This window comes from Eublepharis macularius, chromosome 8 (genome assembly GCF_028583425.1).
Source record: "Eublepharis macularius isolate TG4126 chromosome 8, MPM_Emac_v1.0, whole genome shotgun sequence".
NCBI classification, from domain to species: domain Eukaryota; kingdom Metazoa; phylum Chordata; class Lepidosauria; order Squamata; family Eublepharidae; genus Eublepharis; species Eublepharis macularius.
Window position 1 is genome coordinate 113,864,407 of NC_072797.1, and position 27,636 is coordinate 113,892,042.

The 27,636-nt window shown below is 41.7% G+C and overlaps 2 protein-coding genes across 3 annotated transcripts in view; one reads left to right on the top strand and one right to left on the bottom strand.

Annotated features, from left to right (window-relative positions):
- The window catches only part of FOCAD (focadhesin), a 183,450-nt gene extending 174,681 nt beyond the window's left edge, over positions 1-8,769 (top strand). The window contains exons 41-44 of the mRNA XM_054987115.1: positions 1,353-1,450; positions 5,063-5,296; positions 7,135-7,210; positions 8,280-8,769. Of these exons, the coding sequence (XP_054843090.1) occupies positions 1,353-1,450; positions 5,063-5,296; positions 7,135-7,210; positions 8,280-8,353 (482 nt within the window). The 3' untranslated portion in view covers positions 8,354-8,769. The remainder of the gene's footprint in view (positions 1-1,352; positions 1,451-5,062; positions 5,297-7,134; positions 7,211-8,279) is intronic.
- Positions 8,770-13,032: 4,263 nt separating this feature from the next.
- HACD4 (3-hydroxyacyl-CoA dehydratase 4) lies at positions 13,033-27,328 on the bottom strand. 2 transcript variants are annotated; one of them, XM_054986914.1, is made up of 7 exons: positions 27,213-27,328; positions 25,492-25,599; positions 23,517-23,644; positions 17,836-17,948; positions 16,388-16,494; positions 15,075-15,206; positions 13,033-14,326 (listed from the first exon to the last, which is right to left on the bottom strand). In XM_054986914.1, exons 2-7 carry the CDS (start codon positions 25,589-25,591, stop codon positions 14,244-14,246), a joined length of 663 nt encoding a protein of 220 aa, XP_054842889.1. In that variant the 5' UTR covers positions 25,592-25,599; positions 27,213-27,328; the 3' UTR covers positions 13,033-14,243. The 2 variants fall into 2 exon arrangements, with proteins under 2 accessions (XP_054842889.1, XP_054842890.1); XM_054986915.1 differs by having other exon boundaries at positions 25,492-25,651; positions 27,213-27,286.
- Positions 27,329-27,636: the final 308 nt, after the last annotated feature.

Genomic DNA, 27,636 nt, shown 5'->3' on the forward strand with positions numbered 1-27,636 from the left:
AACATCCAGATCTGCTAGATGAGGCCTATGCAGTGAGTCCTCCACTCGAGCCCTCGGTGGTGCCCTATGCATGTACCTACACTGCTCACAGGGGCCTGTTTGAAGGAAGGAATGGGATTGGTCGAGTTTCCCAAATGTGTCACTATTTCCTCCCCTCCCTCCGAATCACGTCACTGAGATTTTAGCATTTTAATGAGCTCTGTTGCACCTGAAATTGTGTTGTGCGGGAAGTTACCATTGCTGGGTGTTTGGTTTAGTTTTTCTGGTTTAACGTGGATATGATTATTGGATTTCAAGGGTGTTTCTTTGGGGAGGTTAATTTTTGGAGGTAGATGATATTTTTATGATGGTTGGCTGTTCCATGTTTTCATACTATTCTTGTATTCTTATTGTTGCCGAAAGTTTTTTGTGCATAGAAGAAGAAGGCTATACATTTTTAAAATATAAAAATAAGGCTTCCCCCTCAATCTTGGTAGTTTCACCAGAGGGTGCAGCATTGGAAGTTGCTTTCTCTTGATCTGGCTTTCCTAATTTCACAGAGTAGAAAGGGATGAAACTTGGTAAGCTATTCTTGTGACATTGCATATCATCATAGAAGTGGGGGGGGGGGGAGAAGTATAAGGAAAATGGTAATGGAGCATCTGAGAGATAATGCCAAAATCTCCCCCCCACACACCACCACCACCCCAACACACACGCAGGGCATCACCCGCTAGACTCCTTCTGAGTCTATTTACAAGGCAGTATGAACTCATGCCTAGGGGACAGGCAAGTGAAGGAGTGTGGTGACATGTAAAATGGGGGAAACGTAACTTATAAATAATGGCAATGCATATTAATTTAAACCCATGTTGCTTAAAAAGTGGGATAAATTTGACCCAGAGAAGTAGAAAGAGGACAGATAAAACACTTGTTTTTCGTTTTTTACAATACCACACTCCTCATATTCTTTCTAGCTCTTAATACAATCAATTGCCCTGAGGTGCTTCATGCCCTTGTAATTTTTTTTTGTAAATTGTATGCTAGACTCTTAAAGTGTTGGGAATACTTCCACTCTCAGTTGCTCTGAGAAAAGTGAAATAAGTGTATAGGGCGAAACTGACAGCATGTTTCCTTCATGGTATCTCTGTTGCCAAAGAGAAAGAATGAAACGTAGTTTTTCTTTTTCAATCCAGTGTCATGCTCCACAAAACCTCCATCAATAGTTTATTTTATTGACATATTTTGTGGCCTGTTTGACCACCCCACTCCCATTGGGTTAATAAAGTACAGTTTTTGTTCAGTGAAGGTTTTCAAGTCTCTGAAAACATATGTGTGATTTCAGCTTAAGGTCTTGTTTCTTTTTCTTATAGGAGTCTTAAAGAGAATGGAGTGGCTACTGGAACTGATGGGATATATTAGGAATGTTTCCTTAAAGACAACATCTATACAAAATGTGGCTCCCAAAGAGGTAGATGACAAAAAGAATGTGGGTTTTGGAACAGGAAAACAGTTTGGTTTATGATTTATGTTCTTTCTGAGGAACATGTGGGTTTCTTTCCTTGTAAAAATGTCATCTTATTACTTACATAATGAAAATGTCAGATTGCTGATAAAATATATCAAAATGATTTTCAGAACACATGTTTGAAGTCTGGAAATTGACCATCTGGCCTGCCTGAATATAAGAACAGTTACGGAATCAGAAATGAAAATATCACTTTATATAGACATCTCGTGAATTTAAAAAGCGGCATTCTCTGAGCGCTTTTGAATCTGTCTGTGAAATTTGCCAGTTTTAAATATCGCAGCTGGATTTATAAAAAGATAGGATTGCTTGCCATTCATTAATATTATGTTTACATGCTAAAGAAAACCAAACTAATCATACATCATTTATTTGTGACCAGGGTCACCAAAGGTGGGAAAGCCCCTTAGCGGTGATGGTAGTAATTTATATAGTGTTGTCATAGACTGGACTTAATCAAACTACTTGAGTCTAATAGAATTCATTGTTACTCCAAAACAATAATTTAGTATGAAAATGGCCCAATATCTTAAATCTTTCCCCCCTCATAGGAGGGAATTTACACTGGCTGGATGTAGTGCCATGCCCTCAATGATTTTGGAAGATTGCATATTCTGAGAGGATCTGCCCCTGCTCTCTAGCTGAGGTGGAAACTATGGGACATGTCCTTTTATGCTGTCCCCCCTATAAAGAAATTCGAATCAAGACAATTCTTCCTCTTATGGAAAGATCCGCTATAGTGATGGACAGTGTATGCTTAGATATTCTACTAATAGATGAATCTCCAACTATTACTAAGGTAACAGCCAAATTTTGTGCGCAGATGAATAAATTGCACAATAAATTTTGGTCTGAGGCACCTGAGCTCTGATTCAGATCATATTAGGAGGGTACCATATTCTTGCTGTTTTTAGGTCTCCATCTCCAAATTTTAAAATGTTTTGGTAGGACGCTCTTTGATATTTTATACTCAATTTTAATTATGTGACGTAATTTTAACCAGATATTTTAACATCTATATTTGTATCCTTTTAACTAAAGATTCTTTTAACTTGTATATTGCATACCTAATAATGAAATGCTTTGTTTTATAATTTTAAATCTGGTCGTGAACCATAAATAAAATGAAACAATAATGGTTAACGTTTGGTATTTGCCCTCTAAATTGTCCAAAGTAGTTCATACTGTTTGTCTCAGAAATCCTTACAATACTTTAAGCCATGTATCTCTATTGACAGTTGGGATATGAGATTAAGTTATGTGACATTCAGACATGAGAACAAACAGTGGCTTGGACCCTCTGAATATGGCTTCAGTATATAAAAAGGTTTCCATCTGTGGAATGTGGAGAAATGAGTTCTCCACCAAGAGTTATGTATAGAGAGGTTCTGTGGGGGATAAAAGGAGAGTTTCAAATGGTTGCAGTGCCTTTTCACTTGGTGAAGCAAGTGGTTGTTGCCTAGGGGAGAATGAAAGGTCACTAAAGAATTGCTTTCCAGCTCAGAATAGATTTTAAGTTAGGAGGAGGGATGCTTTGAAGGATCTCCTAAAGCCTGGATTCCAGAGACAATGAGAACAAAGCTTGACCAAGTCTCAGCAGGTGATTGGATGGAACCTTCAGGGGACAATATAGAAAGGGCAGTTGGGAGAGGCAGCAGGAGAGAGAGAGAGAGAGGCCACAGAGAAGCAGCTGGATGGCAGAAGATCTTCCGGAAGAAGTGAAGAAGGTTAGCACCTGAGGCTGGGCTAGGTAAGTGAGAGACTGAAGGCAAGGAGGGTTCATCATTGAGAAGAAGGCAGGAGAAAGAGCACAGATAGTCAGCGAAGAGGTTAGAAGACTGGTGGCTGCGTCTGCCTGATGAGATGGAAAGAGTGCCTCAGTAGATCAAGTGGGAAGGCTGTGAAGTACCTCAAGAAGGAGCTGCCAGACCGATCGGGACATTCTCTGGCAGTGAACTGGTGAAGTACCGGCTGAGGTGGAAGAATAGGGAAATCTGGCCTTTTAATTCTAACGAGGTAGTGACTGTTAGAGCCTCATCTTGGCAACGGTCCTTTCATGAGGGACAGACTGGCATAAACATTTGGTTTTCAGTCATTATTTTTTAAAAAAAATAATCTATATATCATTTCCTATTTAGGACTTAAGTCTCTATTTCTCAGGGATCTAACTGACAACTTGATGAGGCTTGCCAACCTTTGGGGTCCTAACAGATTGTCACATGGAGTAGAACTTCCTTGCCTTTCCTCCTGTGCTGAGGGCAGTTGGGGCTGCAGCAAAGAGGGGTGAGAAAGTTGAGCCCACAGGTGGAAATCCATTCACAGAAACGGTCTGGTTTTGTTCATTTGGTCTGAGGCTGAGAGGGAAACTACGTGAGATGCCCGTGTGTGTGTGTCGGGCCCCACAAGGTTCCCTGGGTTAGTATAGTCTTGCAAAGAACAGCTGTTTTTTATGAGATAGAGAATCCACGATGCGATTTTACACCAGGGAGAAGAGCATTGGATGGGATTTTCTTTCTGTCTCTGTCTCTCTGTCTCTGTCTCTGTCTCTCTGTCTCTGTCTCTCTCTCTCTCTCTCGCACAAAGCCACTCTGGATGTCCTGGATCCTGGTACATCTCCCTCCCCCAGCCCCCAAGCTCCTGGAGGAAAACCTGAGCTGGGGTTTTTTGCAAGAGAGAGAGAATCCCTCCCATTGCTCTTCCCCTGGCAGAGAATTGCATCGAGCACTTGTTCTTCGTAAGACTAAACTACCCAGGGAACATTGCAGGACCTGACACAGGAAGAATACGTGTCTGAAGTCTCATGGAGTTTGACTCTGAGATGCAGAAGTCTTCAGGCTTGTACACCCATTCCTTCCTCCCTTTTGTGTGGAGTTTGAAGACTCTCCTGTTTTTCTTTGTGTGTCAATTGTATGAAGCATCTAACTTTTTTTTAATGGGTTAAACCATAGTTTGGTGATTTGTAGATAAGGCAACAAATCAGTCAGGAGAAACTGAAGATTCTCAGGAGACAAGAATTAAGTGTGGGAGGGAGCCGAGGGCACTGTTTGCAGACTGGACGGTCATCTGAATGCAACTGGAGTGACTTGCCTAAGGCTGCTCATTGAACTGTCTACAGAATTCCTTGTCCACAGTTGAAGTTTCTTAGCTACGACGCTCCAGTAGTTTTCGTTACCTTTGTGTGCATTCTGGGGAGAAGGCCAAGAAAACAAATACTGTAAAATGGGCCTCTCCTGCAGGTACTTTGCAAGTGCATAACTAAAGTTGATTTGTCTATTTCAGCCCTGTGTAAATTAGTTTTATTGCCCTGTTTGAAACTATAATGTACTATTTGCTAAAAGAAAATGGTTCCTTTTTTGTCCTTTCCTGGCCTACAGTTTTTTTGTTATCCATTCATATAATCTCATTCAAAGTGTACTGCTGTGCAAACCAGAAGTGCCAAACCTTTAAAATTCCCTGGAAGTAATTTTCTCCTTTTTGATCTTATAGCTCGCAAATTTACTTCTCTCCAGACTTTGTCATGCCTATTAGCAAAATGTGCACCTGTTTCCTGTTTAGGCTATCAACTTCCTGTTGCGGATTTTTGCTGCCTCTGTGGTTGCCTGGGCAGACCATGCTACACCAATGCTGCTTGGACTCTGTGCTGACTGGGCATCTTGGGAAAGTGAAGCATCATCGGAACTGGGCAAACGTCCAGTAGATAATCTGGCTGTCCAAGAAACTCTCACTCTCCTTCCAAGGAGCTTACAAAATTTGCTGGCTAAAGAACCTTGGAAAGAACAAACACAAAAGGTACGTGACGTGTGTCCTGGTAGTGGATTCTGTCACATGCTGAAATTTCCTTATCTTCGCATGAGCCTGACATCTTTATTATTGGTTGGGTGATTTTTAGGGTTGATGGTGCAGTAGGTTTTAAACAGATCACAGACTAATGTGCATGCCGCTCACACAAAAACCTTCCATAAAGCCAGATGTCACTAAAAACAATTTTGAAATATGAGGTAAAGTGTCATCAGTATAAATAAAAATGGAGTCATGAAGCAGTTTAAGAGATATCTACTTAAATGTCAACACTCTGGGATAATTTAGAGAAAAAAGGCTTATGTTCTTACTAAAAAAATCTGCAAGGAAGGGGCTTGAAATTGATTTCCTTTTGTAGTAAATTCAAAAGTTCCAGGGCCATCACTGAAAAGGCCCTGCATTTGGTTCCCCAACAGTCTTAACTTTTAAAGTAAGGGACATCCCTGGGCTGACTTAAATGAAAAAGGCAAGCGTAGAGATGGAGCTTAAATAAGAAAAGTATAGAGATAAGTAACCATTTATTGGCTTTACTTATCAATTACATAACAAAGTTTCCATTCATGTGGGAATAGGGTACAGTTTACATTACCGTGACAAATTATTGCAGCTGAGTCAGTCTGCATGAACTGGGCAAGCAGAATTGCTGATGCTTGCATTGTTTGAATTATGATACATGGGTCTAACTTCAGATACAGTGCTTGTATTTTCTAGACTGATATTGAATGAAAAAAGAACCTTTTTTTCTGCTGGCAGCATAACTAGTCGCTTACTGAGCTGGTTATTTGTACAAACTGAGGTTCAATATCCCTGAAACTGCCTGTGGGTTCAAACTTGTGAATGTCATAAACATTGATGCTGGCTGTCAGAAGTCTACATAGACCTCAAATGACTCAAGGAAGTGTCCTGCCTTACAATTAAAAATCACAGCACCCAAACCTAAAATAAGAAGGGTTCCATTACCGATATATCACTTAATTATATCTAGATTGTATATAAAACTCTAAATAACACCCTAGTGCTTGTTCTGTTCTGTTTTTCTGTACTGCTGCATCACAAAACAACGAATGGAAGGTGACTTAAAATAATCTTAATACCAGCCTGTGACAGCAAATGCTCAGTCAAAATCAGAAGAACTTCCCACAGCGAAGACATGGCTGACTTTGCGCTGTTGAATTGGTACTGATTTTGATCTCTGCAGGGCATTTTCACCGTACATGTGTGAAAGTGTTGCATCCCAGTATTGAAACCAGGGTTAAAGATTGGCTGCGAGCCAGGATCTGAAATCGTGGTTTGAACTAGGTTTGCAAACCATAGTTATGCTTGCATTGAGAACTATGGTAGAGATAGTTTCCATATTTCACGCTGAAAAGTAATTTAATAACTAATTTTGAAGAAACTACCTTGTTCTATATAAATTGAATTGTGAGTCAACACGTTGTGAGAGAGGTGTTTTTGGCCCAAAGTACGTATCACATACAAAGACACGGTGCTGAAAACAGGAGCTTCCAGTGGGAGTGATTGGAAGTGGAAGGGGTTTCCTCACTGGTCATTTCCATCCTCTAAATCCCACCCCTTATAGTAGGAAAGGTGCTGTGGGGAAGCTGCAGGTTGTTCTTCATTCCTGATGCACAGTGCCAGAAGCAGGGTTTTTTTTCAAAATAGCCCATCGGTCTAGCGTTGCACCCATTTATATGTAATACGTAGTGTATGCCTCAGATGTGATTGTAAATGAAACAGCATTGACTTTTTTTTTTTAACTGAACTGACTGGCCAAAAGGTAGTCTGATCAGGAAATTACTTTAATGCCTTAATTTTTTATTTATTCTTAGTTTATTGACTGGCTGTTTAGTATAATGGAGAGCCCAAAAGAAACATTGTCAGAGTCATCTAGAGATCTTCTCAAAGGTAATTAGAGAGTCTGAGCTGTTGTTAACGTTTGTTCACGTTGAAAAAATATCAGCAATATATTTCAGACCATGTGGTATGTCAGTTAGTTAAAACAACAACAATTGCATGCTTATGAAAGAGATACAGTTTTGCTATAAAGATGCCTACAGGCAAAGAAATCTTTTTCCTGTGCTGACAACGATATTTTGTATTTTGGGACCATATTTACATCTTCAAGTATGAATCAATAATGTTTTAGTTGTTTTTTTTTTACCCCAGTTGTTAAGACGTGGAATTTTAAACAAAGTAGTCTTCCACACCTTTGCTCAGAAGTATAAGTCATTGGACTTATTAGAATTTATTTCTGGGCAAGTGGCCCAAGTGGATGGAAGTTTATGTCTTCAAGCATTTAGGGTATTATCAGAAGTCATGAATTTGCACCCTAAATGGTTGCTAAAAATGTTTTGTCTTGATTTTGTGACTTGCTGTTTGGTGAACCCAGGGGCAGTTCTGGATGCAGTTCTGGGGTGGGGGAGGGGGGAATGGAGAAACTATGTAGAACAAATCTAGGATTCTCTAAAGAGTACCAGTAGTATTTAGAATGTTGGAACCTAATCCACAATTTCTGTAATGAGTATTCAGATCAGATGCCTTTAAGAATCGACACATTCCTAGCACTTAAATAGCAATTAGCACCTTGGAAGTAATGTTTTGTTGTACACACATTGTTGACACTCTACTGCAAAGCAAACAATTTGTAGCCCAGCCTTGAAGCCCAGTATCTTGGAGCTTCAAATGTGAGATCCAAAACAGGTTAGCAGATCTCTTATTTTAAGTACCAGCAAACGGAACATGGGTGGATCTCTTGTGTTGCAACAAACCTCTCTAGGTTCTTCACCTTAATGCTTCCACCCAATGAAATGCTTCACTGGATCCAAGGCAATATTTTTTTTAGTTGCATGATATTGGGGGCGGGGGGTTGGAATGAGACAGCTCTGGACCTTTTCCCCACACCCAAGTAAAAAAACTAAAACATTTCTCTTTTGCATTATTAACGAATGTTGCAATTGTTCTGTTTTTTTCTCAGCTTCACTGTTGGCCTTGAGGTCCCTCCCTGAGTTTAAGAAGAAAGCAATATGGACAAGGGCCTACGGCTGGTAGCTATTCTGTCCGCTGATGCCCCAGGACTGAGAAATTAGCGAGTGACGTGATACAGCTGAAGTGTCATGATGACATGTGAAGCCATAGAGTGTTATGGGATTTGTGTTTCCTGACTGTGTATACATATGCGCATTGATGAAAAGCGAGCATGTTTCATGGCTAGACTCCCCTTGGAGAAAGCTTGACTTGAGTCTGGCATTTTGAGGAATATGATGATGGAGTGAGAGTTTACAGATAATGCAATGTGGTTTTATGATGTAATGGATTAAAACTTTCTGTGATCTGGTGGTAAAATTAAAAAGATGGCCTTGAAGTGTTAACTGTTACATATGTGTTACTTGTTAAGAAGTACAATGAAGGGCATTCAACACACACAACCCAATTTCAAAACATTAAACTATTCTATTGTTTGCTAAGGATGTATTGTCATTGTTATGGTCTCTGACCGCAAATAAATTCATTCATTCAAACATTAAACTCACAGGTTCCAGATATACTTCCAAAATACAGGTTGATCTAATCCTTTCTTACTAAAAGTCTATTATAGATCCCCCCTTCCATATAAAACCTTGATTCTGAGTAGCCTTCTGTTATTTATGAGCCCCTTATTTCTTTTGCTAGGAGCCCTTCAGCTTTTATGGCATCAAGCTGAAGTTAAATAATCTGATTCTGTTACTAGATTTTAAGAAAAATGGGCAATGAACACCCTGACTCAGCCCACGTAAATGTTTTGTCTCCAGATCTATACATCTTGAAAAGATACCTTTTTCTTTATTATTAATGCATCGTCAAAGATCTTCACAGGGGGAGGCAGTGTGGTATAGTTGTTGGGCTGTCAGACTAGGACTGGGGTTCATGTCTGTGCTTAGCCATGAAGCATTTTGGGTGACCTTGAGCGAGCCATTCTCTCCCAACCTAATCTACCACACAGGATGGTTATGAGGTTAAAACGGAGGAGCGAACCATGTATGCCATCTTGAACTTCCTTGAAGAAGAACAAGCAAAAAATACAAGAGATCCAGCAGTAAGACTTCCCCTAATGGAGGTGGTGGGTGATTTTTGCTAAGTCCCCCTTTCATGCAGACCCCCAATTTGCTCTTCTTTGGCCCTTAGGGTCCCTCAGGAACGGTATTTTGGGCTGCAGTGGGACAGAGAATCGAGAAAGTCCAGTTCCAGAGACAGAAATCCCTTCTGTCCGTGGAAATTACAGCTGGACCCAAGCCATTATTTCTATTGGCTAAAAGGTAATATATTGAAATTCACTGATAACATTCCAATTGCTGTGACAAAAGTTAAAATAAGCATTCAGATCTTAAACATTTTACACTGTAACGTCTTTGTCCTAGTACCTGATAAAGTCTAGACCGTATCACTCCAGAGGCCGATTGGGGCTCACATGATGGATAGCTCTCCTCTGGGCACAAGAAGATTTTTATATGCAGAGAAGTAGCATGTCAGGCGGAAGGTAGACTATAAGATCCTTCTTCCTGACAACTGATGTTCTGTTTTGAAGGGAATGCTGTGTATGAAGGGGTATTCAGTCATGTGAGCCTTCCTCTGCAGTTTGCCAGAAACAGCCCAGCCACCTCAAAAAGAACTAGGTCTTTGCAACTGCTTGTTGTCCTGATGCATTTGTAGGTATTCCTGTCCCAAGGATGTCTGTCTTTGGCCATGAGTGAAAACTCAATGTCTGGTAGGATTTGAGTCCAGTGGCACCTTAGAGCCCAAGAAGATTTTCAGTCATCAATGGATGGATGACATCGACTCCTGATAACTTCCTGCAATGGTTTCATGTAGATGTTAACTAGCATAGGAATGAAATTGAACGTTGTAGAACCTCAAAAGCAATCATGGGAGAGAGGGACAGCAGTCTACAAAAATCACTTCTAGACTTTGCTCTTGAAGAATGATCAGAAATTATCAAATCAGATTCCACGATTTGGTGGTCTTGAAAATGGACAATGAGACCAAGAGAAAGACACACACCCCATGTTCATTTCTTGGAATACTCCCCCCCCCCAATCTTAAGTGATCTAGGCCGGGGTGCCAACTTGGCCCCTGTGGGCACTATGGAACCCGCTGACACTTTTCCTAGTGCCAGGTGGGGCTTTCCCCAGCAGTGCTTCTGATTGGCCACTGCAGATTAAAAAGCATCCTGTTAAACAGAGCTTCTGCCTGAAATGTTGAACACTCACTATTAGAATTACGTGTGATCTCCCTCCCTGCCATTTTGTGTTTGGCTCTGTCTAGTGCAGGAGCCATTTTGTATTTATGCCTGTGTCAGAATCTAAAGGTGCCCACCGTCTCAGAAAGGCAATGCTTTTCATCCAAAAATACTGGAGCTGAGGCGTCACCCCATAATCATTTCCCCAAAATGAAATACTGGAAATCAGCCTATGGTTAAGGTTGGCCTCAAGTGACTGGGTTATTTTTATAAAGTGGTTATACTACTGCAACCTTAAGAGTTGCAGGTACTGCCCCTCCCTCAACGTATTCATCGCCTTGTCATCCATGTGTTTAACACACACACACACCATCATTCTTAGTAGCCAGGTAGGGTTGAATATGCTGCTACTTGACCTTCAAAGATCTTGTTCAGATTATAAGGTTGTACACATTGAAAAGTATGTATCAAGCGGCAGTTTTGGAATAAACCACTGCAGTCCTTGTATCTACATGATATTTAAACTGGAGAGGATGTGGATTATTTTATCTACAAAATGTTTCACAAATTGATCATGACAAGCTATCTAAATCTCCCCATCATTTCCTGTGAGCCAGAATTAAAAAGATCCTATAAAGTTCAACAGCAACAAAGGGCTCTGCTAGCTAATAATTAAAGACACACAATGGTAGTAGATATTATAGAGCAGATCCCAAAACAGGCACTACATTGTAATCATTCAGTACATTCACCACTGTTGGTCTCGAAGTCATCTTCGCTGTTTTATTGTCCCTGCTTCTTTGTAACCAAGAAATTGAATGGGCTCCACTTAGTGAGAGAGGGTATTTGTGAGGAAGTATGTCAACTGCTTGGACATTTCTCTGTTGCAGAGATCAACCAGGGTTTCAAGAAGACCTCTTGCCATACCAACTGGAGTTGCACATGTAAAAAATCAGGAACTAGAAAAATCACAAAAATAATTGTTTCCAGGTCTTATGACTCTCCAAAATGGAAATGCTGCTTGGTAATCACACAACCCCTTACTAAAAACAATTTTTTTTGAAGTTCTCGCATTCATCAGCAATTCAGCATGAGCTTGCTTTTCACTTTGAATCTGTACTGATTTCCTGGAGAATTTCTTCCAATCAGATAATTGCAAGGGAAGAGCAAAGAGTACTCCCAACCAATCCTAAGCTGCCAAAAAACTGCCGTTCTCCTTCCCCCCTTTATTACTCATGGGCTGGAGAGACTTTTTTTTCTTGTAGAAAAGCCTGGGCTTGCTCAGCAGCCTGTGGAATTCAAATACTTGCCCAATTTGCTTGAATCTTGGCAGTACTTTGAAGGACAGGCAGAAGACACTGTGCTGCAGTTTTGGTGACATTTGGTTGAAAAATGATGACTCTACACACGCACACCCCAAAGTCCCCCCATAGGGAATAATGGAAGTGCAATTGTGCCTGGGGGGAAGAGCCTGCCATGGAAGCCTTCCCCACTTTTTGAAAGGAAACAAACCAGAAAAAGGAAGAAAGGAAAATGTAGTTTTCAGTGGAAAGATTTTTTTTAAAAAGTCACTGTAAGAGTAGGGAAATGAAATGAATGCAAACAGGATTTTTTTTAAAAAAAAATTGTTAGCGGCTGGCTGAAGCTCTACTGCTGCCTGCTGTCATTTTCTTGCCGCTGTGTATAGAGGAACCTATTTTGGGGATCCGAAAAATCCCTCCCCCTCCAGTTCAAGCTGCTTGAAATTTACAGGTTCCTTAGATTAGAGGGAGGATTGTGTTCTGGGCGAGTTTGGCTCTGTTAAGTGCCAAAACAGCTGTCACAGAGCCTCCAATTGTTCCCCCCTCCCCATTGAAAACAACGGCCATAGAAATTATGAAAATGGAAAAAAACTAACGTATTTCAACCCTGGCCTAGCAACCCCCACCAGAAAGCTCCCAATCACATGAAACACTTTACTCAGCCCCAGATCTGAAACCACAACAAACATTTTCTACGTGCATGCCCCTAGTAACCTCCTTAATATACCCCACACTTCCATGGGATAATAAAGGCAGTAGCATGTCTAAACCTTACAGGCAATAATCGAACCTTGATAAAGGAACTATTGAGAGTTCATTCTCCTCGTGTTCTCCTTTGGGTGATTCAGTGACCTTCTCTAGCTGATACTTTCTCACTTCCAAGAACAGTATTAAGGAAACAATTGGAATAGGCCAAGAGCTGGCACACTCGCCCATCTGCTTTCCAAAATGCAGGAGATCCTATATTTCAACACTGGATCTAGCTGGTCCTGGGAAATAAAAACTCTAATAGGATTGGTTGATTACCTCCCTTGAAGGTGGTTTGAAATGAGTAGGACTAGGAGCCCTTCGGTGGCGGGTAAGAGAAATAGATCACCCGAATGAGATATATGTTTTTAAACAAATAATGCTTCACTCTTCGCATTGATTTTTCATAGGTTTTGACCAACACCATAGCAAGACTAATTAAAAAAACAACACTTGCATTAAAAGTCCTGTGTACATATAATTTTTTTTATTTTTATGATCACATGGACATACTGGATTTCTAAATGTGTTTTACAAATCTCCTTTTCGTCGTTCCATTACAGCAGGCCCTGTTAGTCAGCTGCCTTTGTAAAATAATGACATTTCAGAATAATCCAGTTTTTTCACATGGATTTTGTGACATTTTATGGCCCTTTGCTCTCCATTTGTGTGCCATTTATTGATCTATGTTACCAACTGGAAAGTAGGACCTAATTGCTACAACAATATATAGATTTTAGATTCTGTCAATCATGAAAGTTGGCAAGTTGTTATATTTTTGTGTGAGTTAAATTAGTTTTCCCTTGGGCAGCTGTGTTCTCGTCCCCATTCATTTTTCTTTGTCTTTTCTGTGTATCTTGCACTAACCTTCTGGGCTATTTTATTTACTTACTTCATTTATATCCTACTTTTCCCTCCAATGGGGACACAAAGTGGCTTAAATTGATCTCCTCTCCACCACTTTATCCTCACATCAACTCAGTGAGGTAGGTTATGCTGAGAGCATGTAACTGGCCCGAGGTCATCCAGCAAGCTTGCACGGCAAAGAGGGAGTCTGACCCTGGCTCGCCCAGATTCTCCTCCAACGCTGTAACTACTGCGCCATACTGGTTCTTTAATTCTGTTTGTCAGAAGTATATGCTAAGGCAACATGGTAAGTTCAGGTAAGGCCTTTGAATCCCAAAGATTTTTACTTTACTTCATAGTGCTGCTAGTAACAGAGAACATTTCATGAGCAACTTTTAAATGTTCCTGGTTGTCTATAAAAAAAAGTTCACATAGAACTCCAGCACAAGTGGAGCCCCCCATTGGCTTTTATAGAGACAGCAGGTTAGGTACTCCTTTGAAGAGAACGGGAGCAGCTCTTGCAAGGGCTCCTATGCCCAGTAAACAGTCACTGGGATTGGGGTGATTGCCTTCGCATTTTTTAACGGTCCTTAAAGCTAAAAATGTTTTAAGAATGAAATTACAGACATTGTTCATTTCTGTTACGTTCACACGCGTAATTCACAAAACACTGATTCAAAGGGATCTATTCAGTATGTGTGCCGCACTAGATGCTTCCTTAAGTCAGAGGTGTTTGAAAAACATGGCCAACATATAGCTTTTCCAAGTGTGTTTACCAGCAGGACATCTCAAGCAGTTCTCTTCATTTTCCAAGGAGAGAAGGAAAAAAAAGCTAACTGCTTTTTGCTTTGCCGTTGCAGTGTCTTAGATGAGCCTTCCATTCTGTGCTGAGATATCGGACGATGAAGTACATACCTAAATTCAAAGCACATGTTTTAGGTGCCAAGCCTGCATCGTGGAGCATGCTAACTGAATTCTTCCAATCAGATCCGGCTCCTGGTGCCCTGTTAATAGCTCTGTATGCTTTCTCCTCTGCCCACTTGCAAACCCTCTTGATGGCTGGGCCAATTTTATGGAATGCCTTATATGAGAGTGGTCCAGAGGATATCATCTCTATCAACTTTCAGTACAAGGACTATGTCAGACATCATTTTGTTAAGATCCATGGTGGCATGTTTGGGGGATACTCTAGGGTTTCCAATGGGCTGTGTATTTGAGGAAAGTTGTATGCTTAGTTATTTTCTGATTTGAATGGGTTTTGCCTACTAGCATGTTAGTTGCCTGGAGTTTGCATAGAAAGGTAGAGGATAGAGTATACATGTTTTAATAATGGGTATACATGCACTAGTGGCTTGCTTCTACAAAACCTACCTAATTTTCTCCCTCAACACAGTACCCTGAAGTTGTCCAGAGACTTCAAGACTGCTTGCACAGTAGGCTAGAGCTGGACTTCTGGGACTGCTCCCCGTGCATCCCGGAGCTAGTGGGTTAGTATTAGAACCAAGATCAACAGGAGCAGCTGACCTCAAATCCCGGAACACTGAAGGAATGAGGCTGCAGAAGGATATTAGGGCAAGCAAGATTTGAGCAGATAACTAGTTGGAAATCTAGGCTGTGACATCTAGGTTTACTAGTCTCAGAGTCACCTCTGCTCCATACTTACCTCCAAACAATGTTATCATGTACATTTTTAGTATATAAGGAAAGTAGATGGATACAGCAAATGGCAATGGCACCTCGATGGAGTAAGTGCCAGAAGTTTCAAAGTAAGGCAGCGATTCATAAATTGCAAATGCTAGGGAGAAAAAATAAATGAGTGGTAAACAAAACATTTCAAAGACGCTAAAATTATTAATCTTAGACCTCTGCTTATGATGTAACACTGTAATGTGTAGCAGTGTGATCCCCAGCATGGTATCCATGGGTGACAGAGGGCACACCAGTGGTTTTCCTGTCACCTCTTTCTCAAAGAATCATTTCCCTAAGTAAAGGGCTAGTACTGGCTTTCCTCTATGTCACTGGAAACAGGGAGTGCTTGAGAAGAACCCAGGGGTTACCCATTCAGCAACAGCTGCCTCCATCATCGGAAGGTGCTCGGCTTGCACCTGGCCCTTAGACTCCACTGCAGCCATTCAGTGATTGCCACTGAGGCAGCCATTTTGTGGAGGGTGCCCACTCCTGGTCCACAACATCCCCAAACGTCCCATAGACTCAACAAGTTTAGGAATCCCCGCTATAAAGCATCTCGCAACAATAGGCACCTATATAATTAAGACCAGCAAGGTGCTCTTTATTAATGGGGCAGCCTCTATAGGTACAAGAGGCATCTTTGTATTTACATAGATCTGTTTGTCAATCATAATGGAAAACAAGAACCGCTAAAACTGCAACTGTAAATAGAGACGTCAATTTAGCAATGTAGAACAGTGAGCCTCTGGGTAGATAGTCGCATAACTGTGTCGCCTGTCAAATACACAGCACTTTAATCTGCAGTAATTGTAGGCTCATGAATGTCAAGGCTGCAGTTCTGAGTATACTTACTTTGGAGTAAAGCCCACAGAATTCAATGAGATATGCCTCTGAATTAGGGATGCCAACTCCAGGATGGGAAATTCCTGGACATTTGGGGATGGAGCCTGGGAGGGTGGATTTGCGGGGAAGGAGGGAGTTCCACGTGAATGTGATGCAATAAAGCCCACCCTCTGAAACTGCCAATTTTTCCAGGGGAACTGGAGATCAGTTGCAGTTGCCACTGGAGGTTGGCAATCCTTCTCTGAGACAACAGGCATGGGACCAGGCTTTAAGACATGCCTAGGTAGTACATAGGGCCTGGGAAGCTTTTCAATGAAAGAATGTGTCTTAAAAATACAGGAAAGTCCTTTAATCAAAGCTGTAAAATTATTCAACGATGAAGATTTGTACACCATTTTAAAATAGTAATAATTGAATGATGAACAGATTTGTAGACCTTTTTACCTTCAGCCAACACTGATAGTGGATATAAAAGAATCCATAACATATAATTGAGCTGTGTCAGTCCTTGGAAGTATAGTCCTATCGCTGCTAACATGCAGTGAGTGTACCTAGAACACAAAAGACACAGAGCTGTAAGATGTTGCTTTGAATGTCAAACAAGCTGAACTTTGCTTGATCATGTACACTGAAAGCTTTCCAGAATCCATATGCTAGGACAGAATGATGGCTGCTGCTGGCAGGCCCGTGCTATTGTCCTATTCTCCCAGGAGTTCAGAGTACAAGGTTATTTAGATTCCTGAGATGGCCAGGTTTATACCGTTTGTTTAACTTGGTTGACACAAGTAAATGGTAGGAAACTGGAGATACCAGTTTGCTCACATTCCTCTTTGGCTGACCGGTACTAATACTAATCGCACTCTTTCAGCGCAGATCTTGGTACTGATCGAGTCTAAAGCAAACAGCTCAATCAGCACCGTTTCTCAATACCACAGACTCTTTTCAGACTCTCAGGTTTTTGTTCGTAACACTGTATGAAAGAGAAAATCTAGATCCCAAATCACAGCAGGCAAAAAGTAGTGAATGGTAATAGGAAGAGGTGTGCACAATTTCTGCTTTCTCAGTTCTTAATTTTTGTAAGAGAGAGCCGTCTGGGAAATGGGCTACGAAGGATACTGAACAATTTCTGGGTTCCAGGACCAATCAAGCCCGTGTGCATGCCTGAGGAATTAAATTCCTAGCAAGGGCCTTGCAATGCCACTTTGGGTTCCCACTGGGGGGAAAGGCAAGGTGTAAATAAAAATAAATAAAATGCACACCTCCTAATATGGACCCAGCAAGGATGCAAGGAAGACATAACATGTATAATAACAATAATAATAACATTAGATTTATATACCGCCCTTCAGGATGACTTAACACCCACTCAGAGTGGTTTACCAAGTATGTCATTATCATCTCCCCAACAAAACACCCTGTGAGGTGGGTGGGGCTGAGAGAGCTCAGAGAGAGCTGTGACTGACCCAAGGTCACCCAACTGGCTTCAAGTGGAGGAGTGAGGAATCAAATGCAGTTCTCCAGATTAGAGTCCCGTGCTCTTACCCACTACACCAAACTGGCTAGAGTAGTAGTAAGGTAGGTTAGAAAGAGCAAGAGCCCCAAATTCACCCAGTGACCTAAGTCTCCACAATCCTTGTGTGATACACTATCCACTATACTACAGTGCCCTAGATCAACAATGTCTCCTCTAGGAAGCTGCCGCTGTATTCATGGAGAGCTAATTCCCCACACTTTCTAAGTGAACCCATCCCTACTGCCATCACAATAGCTCTCTTGGAGAACATTTTGAAAGGCAGAACTATTCAGTTTGTGATATATTCTTTTAAAGAGAGAGAGGAACAATCCTTTCGCTTAAGAGGAAAGGATACCATCGATGTTATTGAGTTTTTTACCTGACCACATCAAGGAAGCTCCAGAGGAAAAATAAGAAGCACACCACAGATTTCCCTTGAACTTCTTCTTGACTAACGATCACAACGAATAAGATTATGATTCTTTCTGTAATCTGGAAAGAAATACCAGCAATGGCAGATTTTTATCTACAAGGCCTGTCTCTGGTCTGCATGTCTGAAAAGTTGCATTGAGACAAACTATTAAAAATTATGCTGAAGAGTGGTTTATAGAGGAAAAGCAAAGTAACCTTTGGAGGATGTTGTGCTGTTCTGAGGCTGTCTTTCCAACTGGGAGTCCGGGTTCCCCTCTGCCCACTGTATATCATCCAAGCTGCACTTCTGTTTCCCTTCCTATTTGTGGTTATTTAATGCCTTGGCAAGGCCAGAGATGTGACTCTTTTGGCAGAAGCCACTCCGGAATATAAATGAACACATGGATACCAATCCAGTGCAATATAAATTAATAATGTTTACACTGAATGGATTTTCATAAGTGTTTGCTGTTTTCAAGCTAACATGATGCTCCTTGCTCCCGATCTACCAGGTTTTGACCCCATTCAGGTTTTAGGGTTCATTCTCAGAATGGCAAGTTGCTGCAACCTCAGGGCCATCAACTAGTCCAGCATACTTGATGACTTCTTCTAACACTTGTATGCACACCTGCTTGTGGTAACTGCTACCCATGTAAAATGGGAGATGAAAAGCATAATGCAACTCTAACTATATTTTACACTTAGCACACAGTTAATTTCCATGCTGTGTTTTATTTTTTTTTTTTACTAAACAGCCCTCTTCTTCAAAGATGCATGACTGTGAATGCACACTTTCACAGATACCATGTGATATCATTTATAGTGATGCAGGGGTCATTTTGTAGAACAAGAGCGGGAGGAACTCATCAGCATAACTCATTAGCATATGCCACGCCCCTTGACATCACCTATCCTGGCTGTTTTGAACCCAATCCTGGCCATTCAGGGCCGAAATTGGGCCCAAAATGGTCAGGATCGGGCCACCCCTGAGTGGGAGAGAGATCCACCACCCGTCAGAGGCCCAATCCGGGACGTTTCGGCCCCAATCCAGGCTGAAACAGGCCCAAAATGGCTGAGAGTCAGGTGGGCAGGGACACCTGACATGTGACCTCTTTGGGAAACTGCCGGAACTGCGTTCCTGTGCATTCCCCCTCAAAATGAGCCCTGTAGTGATGTATGGAACCACCACCATTATCACTGCTATTCAATATGACTTCACCAGATTCCACCCCGATAACATCATCAGAACACCTTCCTCTTAAGATTTGGGGTGGGGACACTGGGAGGATCTACTGGCTCTTAGTATTTGTCCCCTCTCTCCTCATAAAATTCCTGCCAATGGGCCTGTATGCTGATTCTTTTTTTATAAAACCAAAAAGGAATGCTTGTTCCATGAAGTGCAGTACTTTTGCTACTTCAGAGCCTTCATGGCATTTGGCTGCAATGCCATCTACATATAACAAACTACAAACACCTAAACCCCATATCTATTACATGTACCCAAATGAGAGATGGATGGGTCAGTTCAACAACACTCGATGTTCTTCTGGAAGACAGGATTTCTTATGTCCGATGGCTTTGTTAGATGGAAACAAATGTAGGCAATTTGCTGAAAATGAAATCCCTCTAGGTAATGGATGCTACCACTCCCACCCACCTCCCGTCCAAAAGATTGACTCCTTGACCATGATCACAAAGGTTTATGGTGATCATGCAGGGTAGGGGGGAGATCATGGTATGTTAACGTGAAACAGCAAAAATCCTAAATATCAATCTGATTTGTTTAAAGAACTTAATTTCCTCATTTAAATTGAATTTGATTTTGACTGCTTGGGCATAACTGTTCATCAGGGCCCTAGGTTTTAGTGTGAGCAGTGAACGATGCCCTATCAAAATGAAGAGATATATTAGTGAAAAGTATCATTATATACAGGGATTTTTTTCTGGGAAAAGAGGTGGTGGAACTCAGTGGTGGAACTCAAGACCGCACAATGACATCACTTTGGGTCAGCTGGAGCAAGGGAGGAGTTTTTTAAAGTTTAAATTGCCCTCGGCGAAAATGGTCACATGGCCGGTGGCCCCACCCCCTGATCTCCAGACAGAGGGGAGTTTAGATTGCCCTCCGCGCTGCCGAGCAGCGCGGAGGGCAATCTAAACTCCCCTCTGTCTGGAGATCAGGGGGCGGGGCCACCAGCCATGTGACAATTTTTAAGAGGTGCCGGAACTCCGTTCCACTGCATTCCCACTGAAAAAAAGCCCTGATTATATAACTAAATGTTTGCATTTCACCATCCTAAAACGTTCATCCGTGGCAGAAACAAATATTTCATCTAGATGTATGATAGGTAACCAACACTACAACCCTATGCACAATTACACCCTTCCAAGTCCATTGATATCTATGAGCTTAGACTGAAGTAACCCTGTTTCTGCTTAGAAATGCACTGTGAGAATCCAGCCTCTAAATGGCTGGGAACGTGACGGTAATGTAGACGTTTTAAATGTGTCATTCTGAATTTCCCTGTTTAAAGTAGCACCTGAAAAGAAGTTGAGATGTTGGTTGGTTGGAAAGAGGAAATCATCTGTATAGTCTAAGGCTTGGCCTACCTGAGGCACCAAATATAGGATTACCACAGGACTTGGAGAGCAGGTGATCCTGAACACTTTGGGAAAGTACAAACGTGAAAACTGTCATTTCCTACCCCCACAGTGTTTCCTCATTTTGTTATCTCTGAGGGATGAAAAAAATGAAGGAATGGATAGACCTCCTGATTAGTCAAGAGCTTCCCACTCCAGCATCTGATTTACACTTTGGTCATGGAAAGGTTATAGTTTAAAATGAGGGAGGGGTCTTGTTTTAAGAGCAAATTCTCATAAGCTGAGCAAACATTTTTTGCTTGGTCAACTAGTATAACTGAAAATTGTTTTCTTCGGAAATTTGCATGCAGTTCTCAGAATGAAACTACCAAATACCTCATTGTTTCTTTATTCAAATATAAATTTCTGACCCTCTCCTCTACAAAACATAATCTAAAATTGGAAGCATGTATAGTCGTTGAAAAAATGCAAAACCAAGTTTCATTGTGCCTTCATGCTCCAGTTCTTCAAGATCAAAGTGGAATTTCCTCTTTGCATACGGCAGCTGCCTGATCGCTAGACGGCAATTCAGATTTTAAATACTACTTTGTGGTCTGGACATGGTGATTAAAACAGGTGGAGCTAAATCCATTTATCACAAAATATTCAATCCATTTGTAAATCAGTCCAGGTTGTCTGATCTCACACATCTTGTCATCTGCTTCAGACAAGGAGAAAAATTCTTCCCCCTCCCTCTCTGACTTTTGAGGTGAAAAGTGAAATCGAGAGATTGTGAAATCCACACAGACTACATTTTTAAACACAGAAACTACGTCAGAACAGAAGGGTTGCCCCTAGACGAAATTATAGAGCATTGGGGCAGACCCATACATTTTGCTGCTTGAGGGGAAAAAAATCCAAATAGCATTCTCTCCCCCACCCGCACCCCAGTAATAAATGCAATTAAGTGACTGACATTGCCAAACTATTAATTCATGCCCCCAGTATAACTGCCAACAGGCCCCATATAACAGTCTCTCTACACGAGACATCTTACATGGGGATGCTTAAGTGTAGTGAGACGCAATGTTAGCTGGGAAGCGTAGTTTTAAAAGACGGAGCCAAATTTCACCTGTCTACATGAGAAATTGACAGAGCCTTCCCGAAGAGGAATTTAACAAACCCTCTGAGGAGCAATCTCTGCCGGCTCTGTCTTTTAAAACTACACTTCCTGGTTTAAATTGCGTCTCCCGACACTTGAGCATCCCAGTATAAGATGTCTTGTGTAGAGAGACTCTCTCTTAAAACTGCGCCAAGCCCTTGCCTCTTTCCAGCTTTATGGCTTTCCAAAAACCACTCTGACCAGAGTTTTGCCCCTGATCCAGGGTTTGGCATTTTTAGTCACAATAGGGCTAAACTCAGCTCCACACACATCCTGAAAAAGGAGAGCCTCTGCTCCCCAGGAGCAATGGGTGACTGGAGGCATTGTTTTGACATCATTTATTTTGTGATTGCTATTACCAATCCCCAGTTATGCTGCAGCGGTAAATTCTTGCATATAATACAACTTTTTTTATGTTTAGCCAACACTTTGATGGATGCTTGCAACTGCTTAGTGTTATCCAGGGCTTTTTTTCAGCTGGAACGCGGTGGAACGGAGTTCCGGAACCTCTTGAAAATGGTCACATGGCTGGTGGCCCCACCCCCTGATCTCCAGACAGAGGGGAGTTGCGCAGAGGGCAATCTAAACTCCCCTCTGTCTGGAGATCAGGGGGCGGAGCCACCAGCCATGTGACCATTTTCTCCTAGGGCAACCCATTGAGTTCCACCACCTCTTTTCCCAGAAAAAAAGCCCTGGTGTTATCAACATGCTACCTGCTGGTATAAAGCAGCAGTTTCCATTTTTTTTAATAAGTGTGCTAGTCTGCCTATTAGTGTGCACCATTCTAGTGAATGCACATGCCTTGGTGCGATTTCCCCCCTCTGGTCTATTGTGCTGGAAGCCTGACTATTCTGGGGTCAGAATCATGGCCCCTCCTCCTGCTCCTGTCCTGACTAGATGTGACGCAATCTGCCACTGTATTTACCAGTTTTGACAAGCATGGTATAATGTTTACCAAAGGGCAAAACAGCACATATGAGCAACTTTTCTTAGCTGCATTTTCTCCAGACTCTCGTCTAAACATCTACCCTTTACATTCCATTCCCCATAAAATCAAAAGTTTTGAAGGCTGAAGAGTGGAGGCTGATGCTCATACTTTTATCCCATCCTTCTTACAAGGTGCTCAGGACAGCATGTACAGCTTTCTCCTCCATTTTATCCTCACAACAACCCTATCTGATAGCTTAGGCTAACAATGAGTGGCACAAGGATAGTAAAGAGTCCAGTAGCACCTTTAAGACTAACCAACTTTACTGTAGCATAAGCTTTTGAGAAACACAGCTCTCTTCATCAGATGCTGTGTTTCTTGAAAGCTTATGCTACAGTAAAGTTGGTTAGTCTTAAAGGTGCTACTGGACTCTTAACTATTTTGCTACTACGGACTAACACGGCTAACTCCTCTGGATCTATAGCACAAGGATGACATGTGAGCTCCATTGGTGTTTATGCAATTGAATATCACAGCAGAATGAAAGGAGGAAATGTGTGCATGGCGTGTGTCTACATTTTTGCCACTTGCACATAGCATCTATGCGCAAGCCGGTCTAGATGAGTTGTCCCAAAGATTCTGATGCTGGTCAATCATTAGATGATTGTTCCTTTAGGCACAGTTCCCTTTAATTGATGAAAGGGAAGACACTGTAAAGGTTGATTTGCAATGCGTCACCATCTCACCTGATGAGAACCACACCAAGTTATGACCAGCATGTGTGAAAGTGTCATCACCTTCACATATTTAGCTGCAAGCTGCCATATGGTGAGCATGCATTCATGAACTAGCTCTAAGAATTATTTCACCAAGGAGGGGATTCTTCAACGCCATCATAAAAAACTGCTGTGTAATTTTTTTTTAAAAAATCTGATTGAAGTTCCAAATTTTAATCCTTTGATACTACAGTGATAAACCATACCTGTAAAAGTCTTGGGAAAAACCGATCTTTTTCAATGCCAAGAAAAATATGCAAGAGCTCCAGTATAGACAACAACTGGCAAATACGCATTCCGAGTCCAATAGAATAGAAAGTATCTGCTACGGAATCTTTAAGCACAAGGGGGAAGAAAAGAAGAGAAAAAACCGTATTTAGAATTGTCATCTTCTCTTTGCAATTTTTCTGTCATGCTCCCTCCCACAGGAAATTATTGCAGTTCCGTTTTCTGCAGACTAACATTTTTCAAGGATTTCCTGTGGTGCTGTAAATTTGGCTAGAAGATAAAAGTCTGAAAATAACCTGTCCACGTCTTACCGTGAAATCCTAAACAGAGTTACACCCTTCTAACTCCGTAGAAGTCAGTGTAGAAACTCCACCTGGGGCTAATCCAGAAACAAATTTATCCCTTGATGTACTAATTAAACTTGCAATAAAACTCTGCACAAAAGTAGTAACCAGTCCAACATGGAGAGAGATACTCCCTTTGGATTTTTGTATGGCTTGTCTTCTTGCCGGTTGTCGGAGCATGATGATCAGTTTTGCAGATACATGTGAGATGCAAGATGTTGGCCATATTTGAAGATAGTTCGAGATGTACCCCTCTCCTTTCTTTACTTCAATCGCACTTCATACTACAAAATATTTTTAGGTTCTCACGAGATTAACATTTATCTTTTACAGAAGAGGATTGGAGATATATTAACATCACATATTGCCACATGGATTTGGTTTTAATTTTTATATCTTGTATTGTATTATTGATTTTATATTGTATTTTATGTCATTGTAATGTTAATAACGTTGTTACCCGCCCTAGGCTTTCATGCTTGCATTGTAAGACAGAAATGGAATTAACAGGGCATTACAGCCATTAAGGTTGTTTCATGTAGAATGGTGAGCCAGCTCTCTTGCTAGGCTTTGGTATAGTCTTTGGTATAGCCTGGTTGTTGACAGGGACTGTAGACACCCATTGGGTACTAAAATATTCTTCATGTCATTCCCATCTTCCAGGGATGCATCTTAAAACCAGCTAACTCAGTCTATAATAATAATAATAACATTCGATTTATATACCGCCCTTCAGGACAACTTAATGCCCACTCAGAGCGGTTTACAAAGTGTTATTATTACCCCACAACAATCACCCTGTGAGGTGGGTGGGGCTAAGAGAGCTCAAGAGAACTGTGACTCGCCCAAGGTCACCCAGCTGGCTTTGTGGAGGAGTGGGGAATCAAACCCGGCTCTCCAGATTAGAGTCCCGTGCTCTTAACCACTACACCAAACTGGCTCTCAGAAGACTTGAAACTGGCTCTAGAAGACTTGAAAGAAGCTTTGGGTTGGATAGCTGTTTCGAAGTTTGGCTGGGATTCTGGAAAGCAGAGCTGATATTATAATGATATTACAGAGAGCCAGTTTGGTGTAGTGGTTAAGAGCATGGGACTGTAATCTGGAGAACCGGGTTTTATTCCTTACTCCTCCACTTGAAAACAGCTGGGTGACCTTGGGTCAGTCACAGCTTCTAGGAGCTCTCTCAGCCCCATCTACCTCACAGGGTGTTTGTTGTGGGGATAATAATAACATACTTTGTAAACCTCTCTGAGTGGGCATTAAGTTGTCCTGAAGGGTAGTATATAAATCAATTGTTGATGTTGTTATTATTATTATTATTGGTGCCATCTGTGTGCTTGAGAGCTGCACCTCCATACAGTTTTCCCAATTTGTATATAACAAGATTAATATAATGGTCTTTCCTCTGAAGAGACTACATTTTTATAAGGGCGGTGTGTGGGGCACCACATCCAGTCCAATTTGATGTTGATACTACTCCCCTCCCACATCTGCAGAAAGTTCTTTGAGAGATCTGTCAAATGACCCAAACTAACCCTTTTTTACACTGTCATTTAAAATAGGCCTTGCATGAAAAGCAGTGACAAAATCTGACATGAAACAGGCCTACCTTCCCCAAAAGACATGAATCTGATGATCATATTAATTAATATCCAGGAATGTCCACAAAACTGGGTCAAGTAATAGCTGAAAATGTAATAGGCTTCCATCGCAACAGCTGTAGAGGCAAGAATGAAGGATTCAGAAGAGAGCTACAGATGTTCTTCATCCTATGAACCAAATACACCAGAGAACATACATCTCTTGCTACGATGAGCAACAAAGCGAGCACGGTACTAAAATCACAGATAAGAAATGTTTCTATTCTCTTGAAGATGTTGCTGATAAAAGGGCACATAGCACTGGTGACATCAGAACACATTTTGTCCATCTCCTGATAGTAATCAAAAGCACCACATATGCCAAAGGATCTCACAGCCCTGCTTCCCGCCAGGAAGAGCATCAAATGAGTGACATGTGGTTAATTTTACAAACATCCTTCTCTTTCATTGCTCCATTGCAAAGCCGCTGTGAGGTGTGGGGCTTTTTTTTTTGCTGTGGGTAAGAATAGCTGTGTTATCTTTACTTTTACACTGGCACCTCACTCAGTGAAGGGGTAATGAAGAGAAAGACAGCACGCGAAAGACAGAAGTCTGAAAAACCCATGTGAGAAACTTCCCCGTAACTTTGTATTGTCGAAGGCTTTCACGGCGAAACGTCAGGAACTACAATGCCAAGACCACGGCAATACAGCCCGGAAAACCCCCAACAACCATCGTTCCCCGTAACTTGTTGTTACAAGGAGAGCAAACTGTGGTGCGTCCTCCATCTGACTTTCCTAGAACTTGAAACTGGGGGTGCCATTTGCATGCTCATTCAGTGTGACAGAAACCACTGTGAATATTGCATCCTCCCCTCTCACATTCAAAGGCCTATTCTTGTATATATTCCAGATCATGTCATTTTAAGACCATTTATTGTAGTTATTTCCTTTTCTGAAAAAAGCTTTACGCTAAACCACAGCAATGTTATAACTAGAGTCAAATCATTATTCATTTGCGAGGGGCCCAATATTCCCCTCCCCCTTTTAAAGCTCTGTGGGAGCTTTCCACAGGCTTGTGTGATGAGCTAGGATAGAAATTATCTAAGAGTCAGGCAGGAGGAATGTGGAAAAGTCATTAACATCTGTTTGGAACTTTGCTGATTTTTCATTGAAAACTTCTGATAAGCGAACCTGAGGAACATTTCTGGGGAACTCCCTGTTTTGCAGTGCCTACAGCCTTTTGTGGAGAAACCCAAGCCATTTGGTTTCCCCCCTCCAGCAACCCAATTTGAGAGCCATCAACCTTTGGGGCATACAATCTACCACCTGAAAGCCAGTCGGGGATAGCTAAGAGAAGGCTGGCCAGCCTTCCCTCCCTCACATGGCCATGAGAACAAAATGAACTCCTTTGCTGTCCTAAGCCTCTTCTAGGGGAGTGATGGACTGGACACGATTTTCATCCCTCAGTCTATCAAGAGGAAACTGAATACAACCACAAAGGGTGCCATCCAGTTCTTAGCCGCTTTAGTGAGTTTTCCTTATCTCAGACTGAAAGAAGAGATGAGACAATTTACTGAAACCAGAAAGAGGATGTTTTCTTTCTCTCTGGAAAGTGCCTCTTTAGAAAATCTGTTTCTAGTACACTGAGCAGGCGTCCCCCCTAAACCAGCCACCCAGCAACAAGAGAGGGAAAAGATTCTGGCCCAAACAACAGCCTGGTCCCAGCCTTTCCCAGCTTCTTCCCTTACCTTTTCTCAAAGGTTCCTGCTTTATCTGCTGAAGGGAACTGGAGCTTTCGGGCTATGCCTTCCTCTCTTTCTCGCCCTTACAAGAGAAGGGCTGAGTGCTGGGAGGTTTCCCCTCCTCCTTCCCTTCCCTTCCTCTCCACCACGTCATGGACAGCAGCTTGGTATTGCAAAAAAAGGGTGAGCCTTTCCTAAATAGCAGAGAGCTCAGTTGCATTCCCCCCCCCTTTTCTCCAGCTTCTGAAGCAACAACACTTTTGTTATGTTCCAAGCTGCACTTCTGCAGTGTGGCCAGAAAGAAGGTGATGCCAACTTAGAGGAAGGGGCCTTGCCAAAAACTGGCCTGAAAGATGTAAAATTTCAGAGAGAGGCTGCAGTTTAAATGCAGAATCTTTTCAATGATCAGTTTACAGTGTGACAGAAGGAC

Excerpts from the sequence above, each read along its gene's own strand:
- HACD4 (XM_054986914.1), bottom strand. The coding sequence starts at position 25,591 with ATGGAAGCCTATTACATTTTCAGCTATTACTTGACCCAGTTTTGTGGA. Across the intron at positions 23,645-25,491 it reads ATTCATGTCTTTTGGGGAAG|ATTCCGTAGCAGATACTTTC; the intron begins GTAGGCCTGTTT and ends TTGTGCTTAAAG. Across the intron at positions 15,207-16,387 it reads ACTATCAGTGTTGGCTGAAG|CATTTGCAATTTATGAATCG; the intron begins GTAAAAAGGTCT and ends TTTTCTCCCTAG.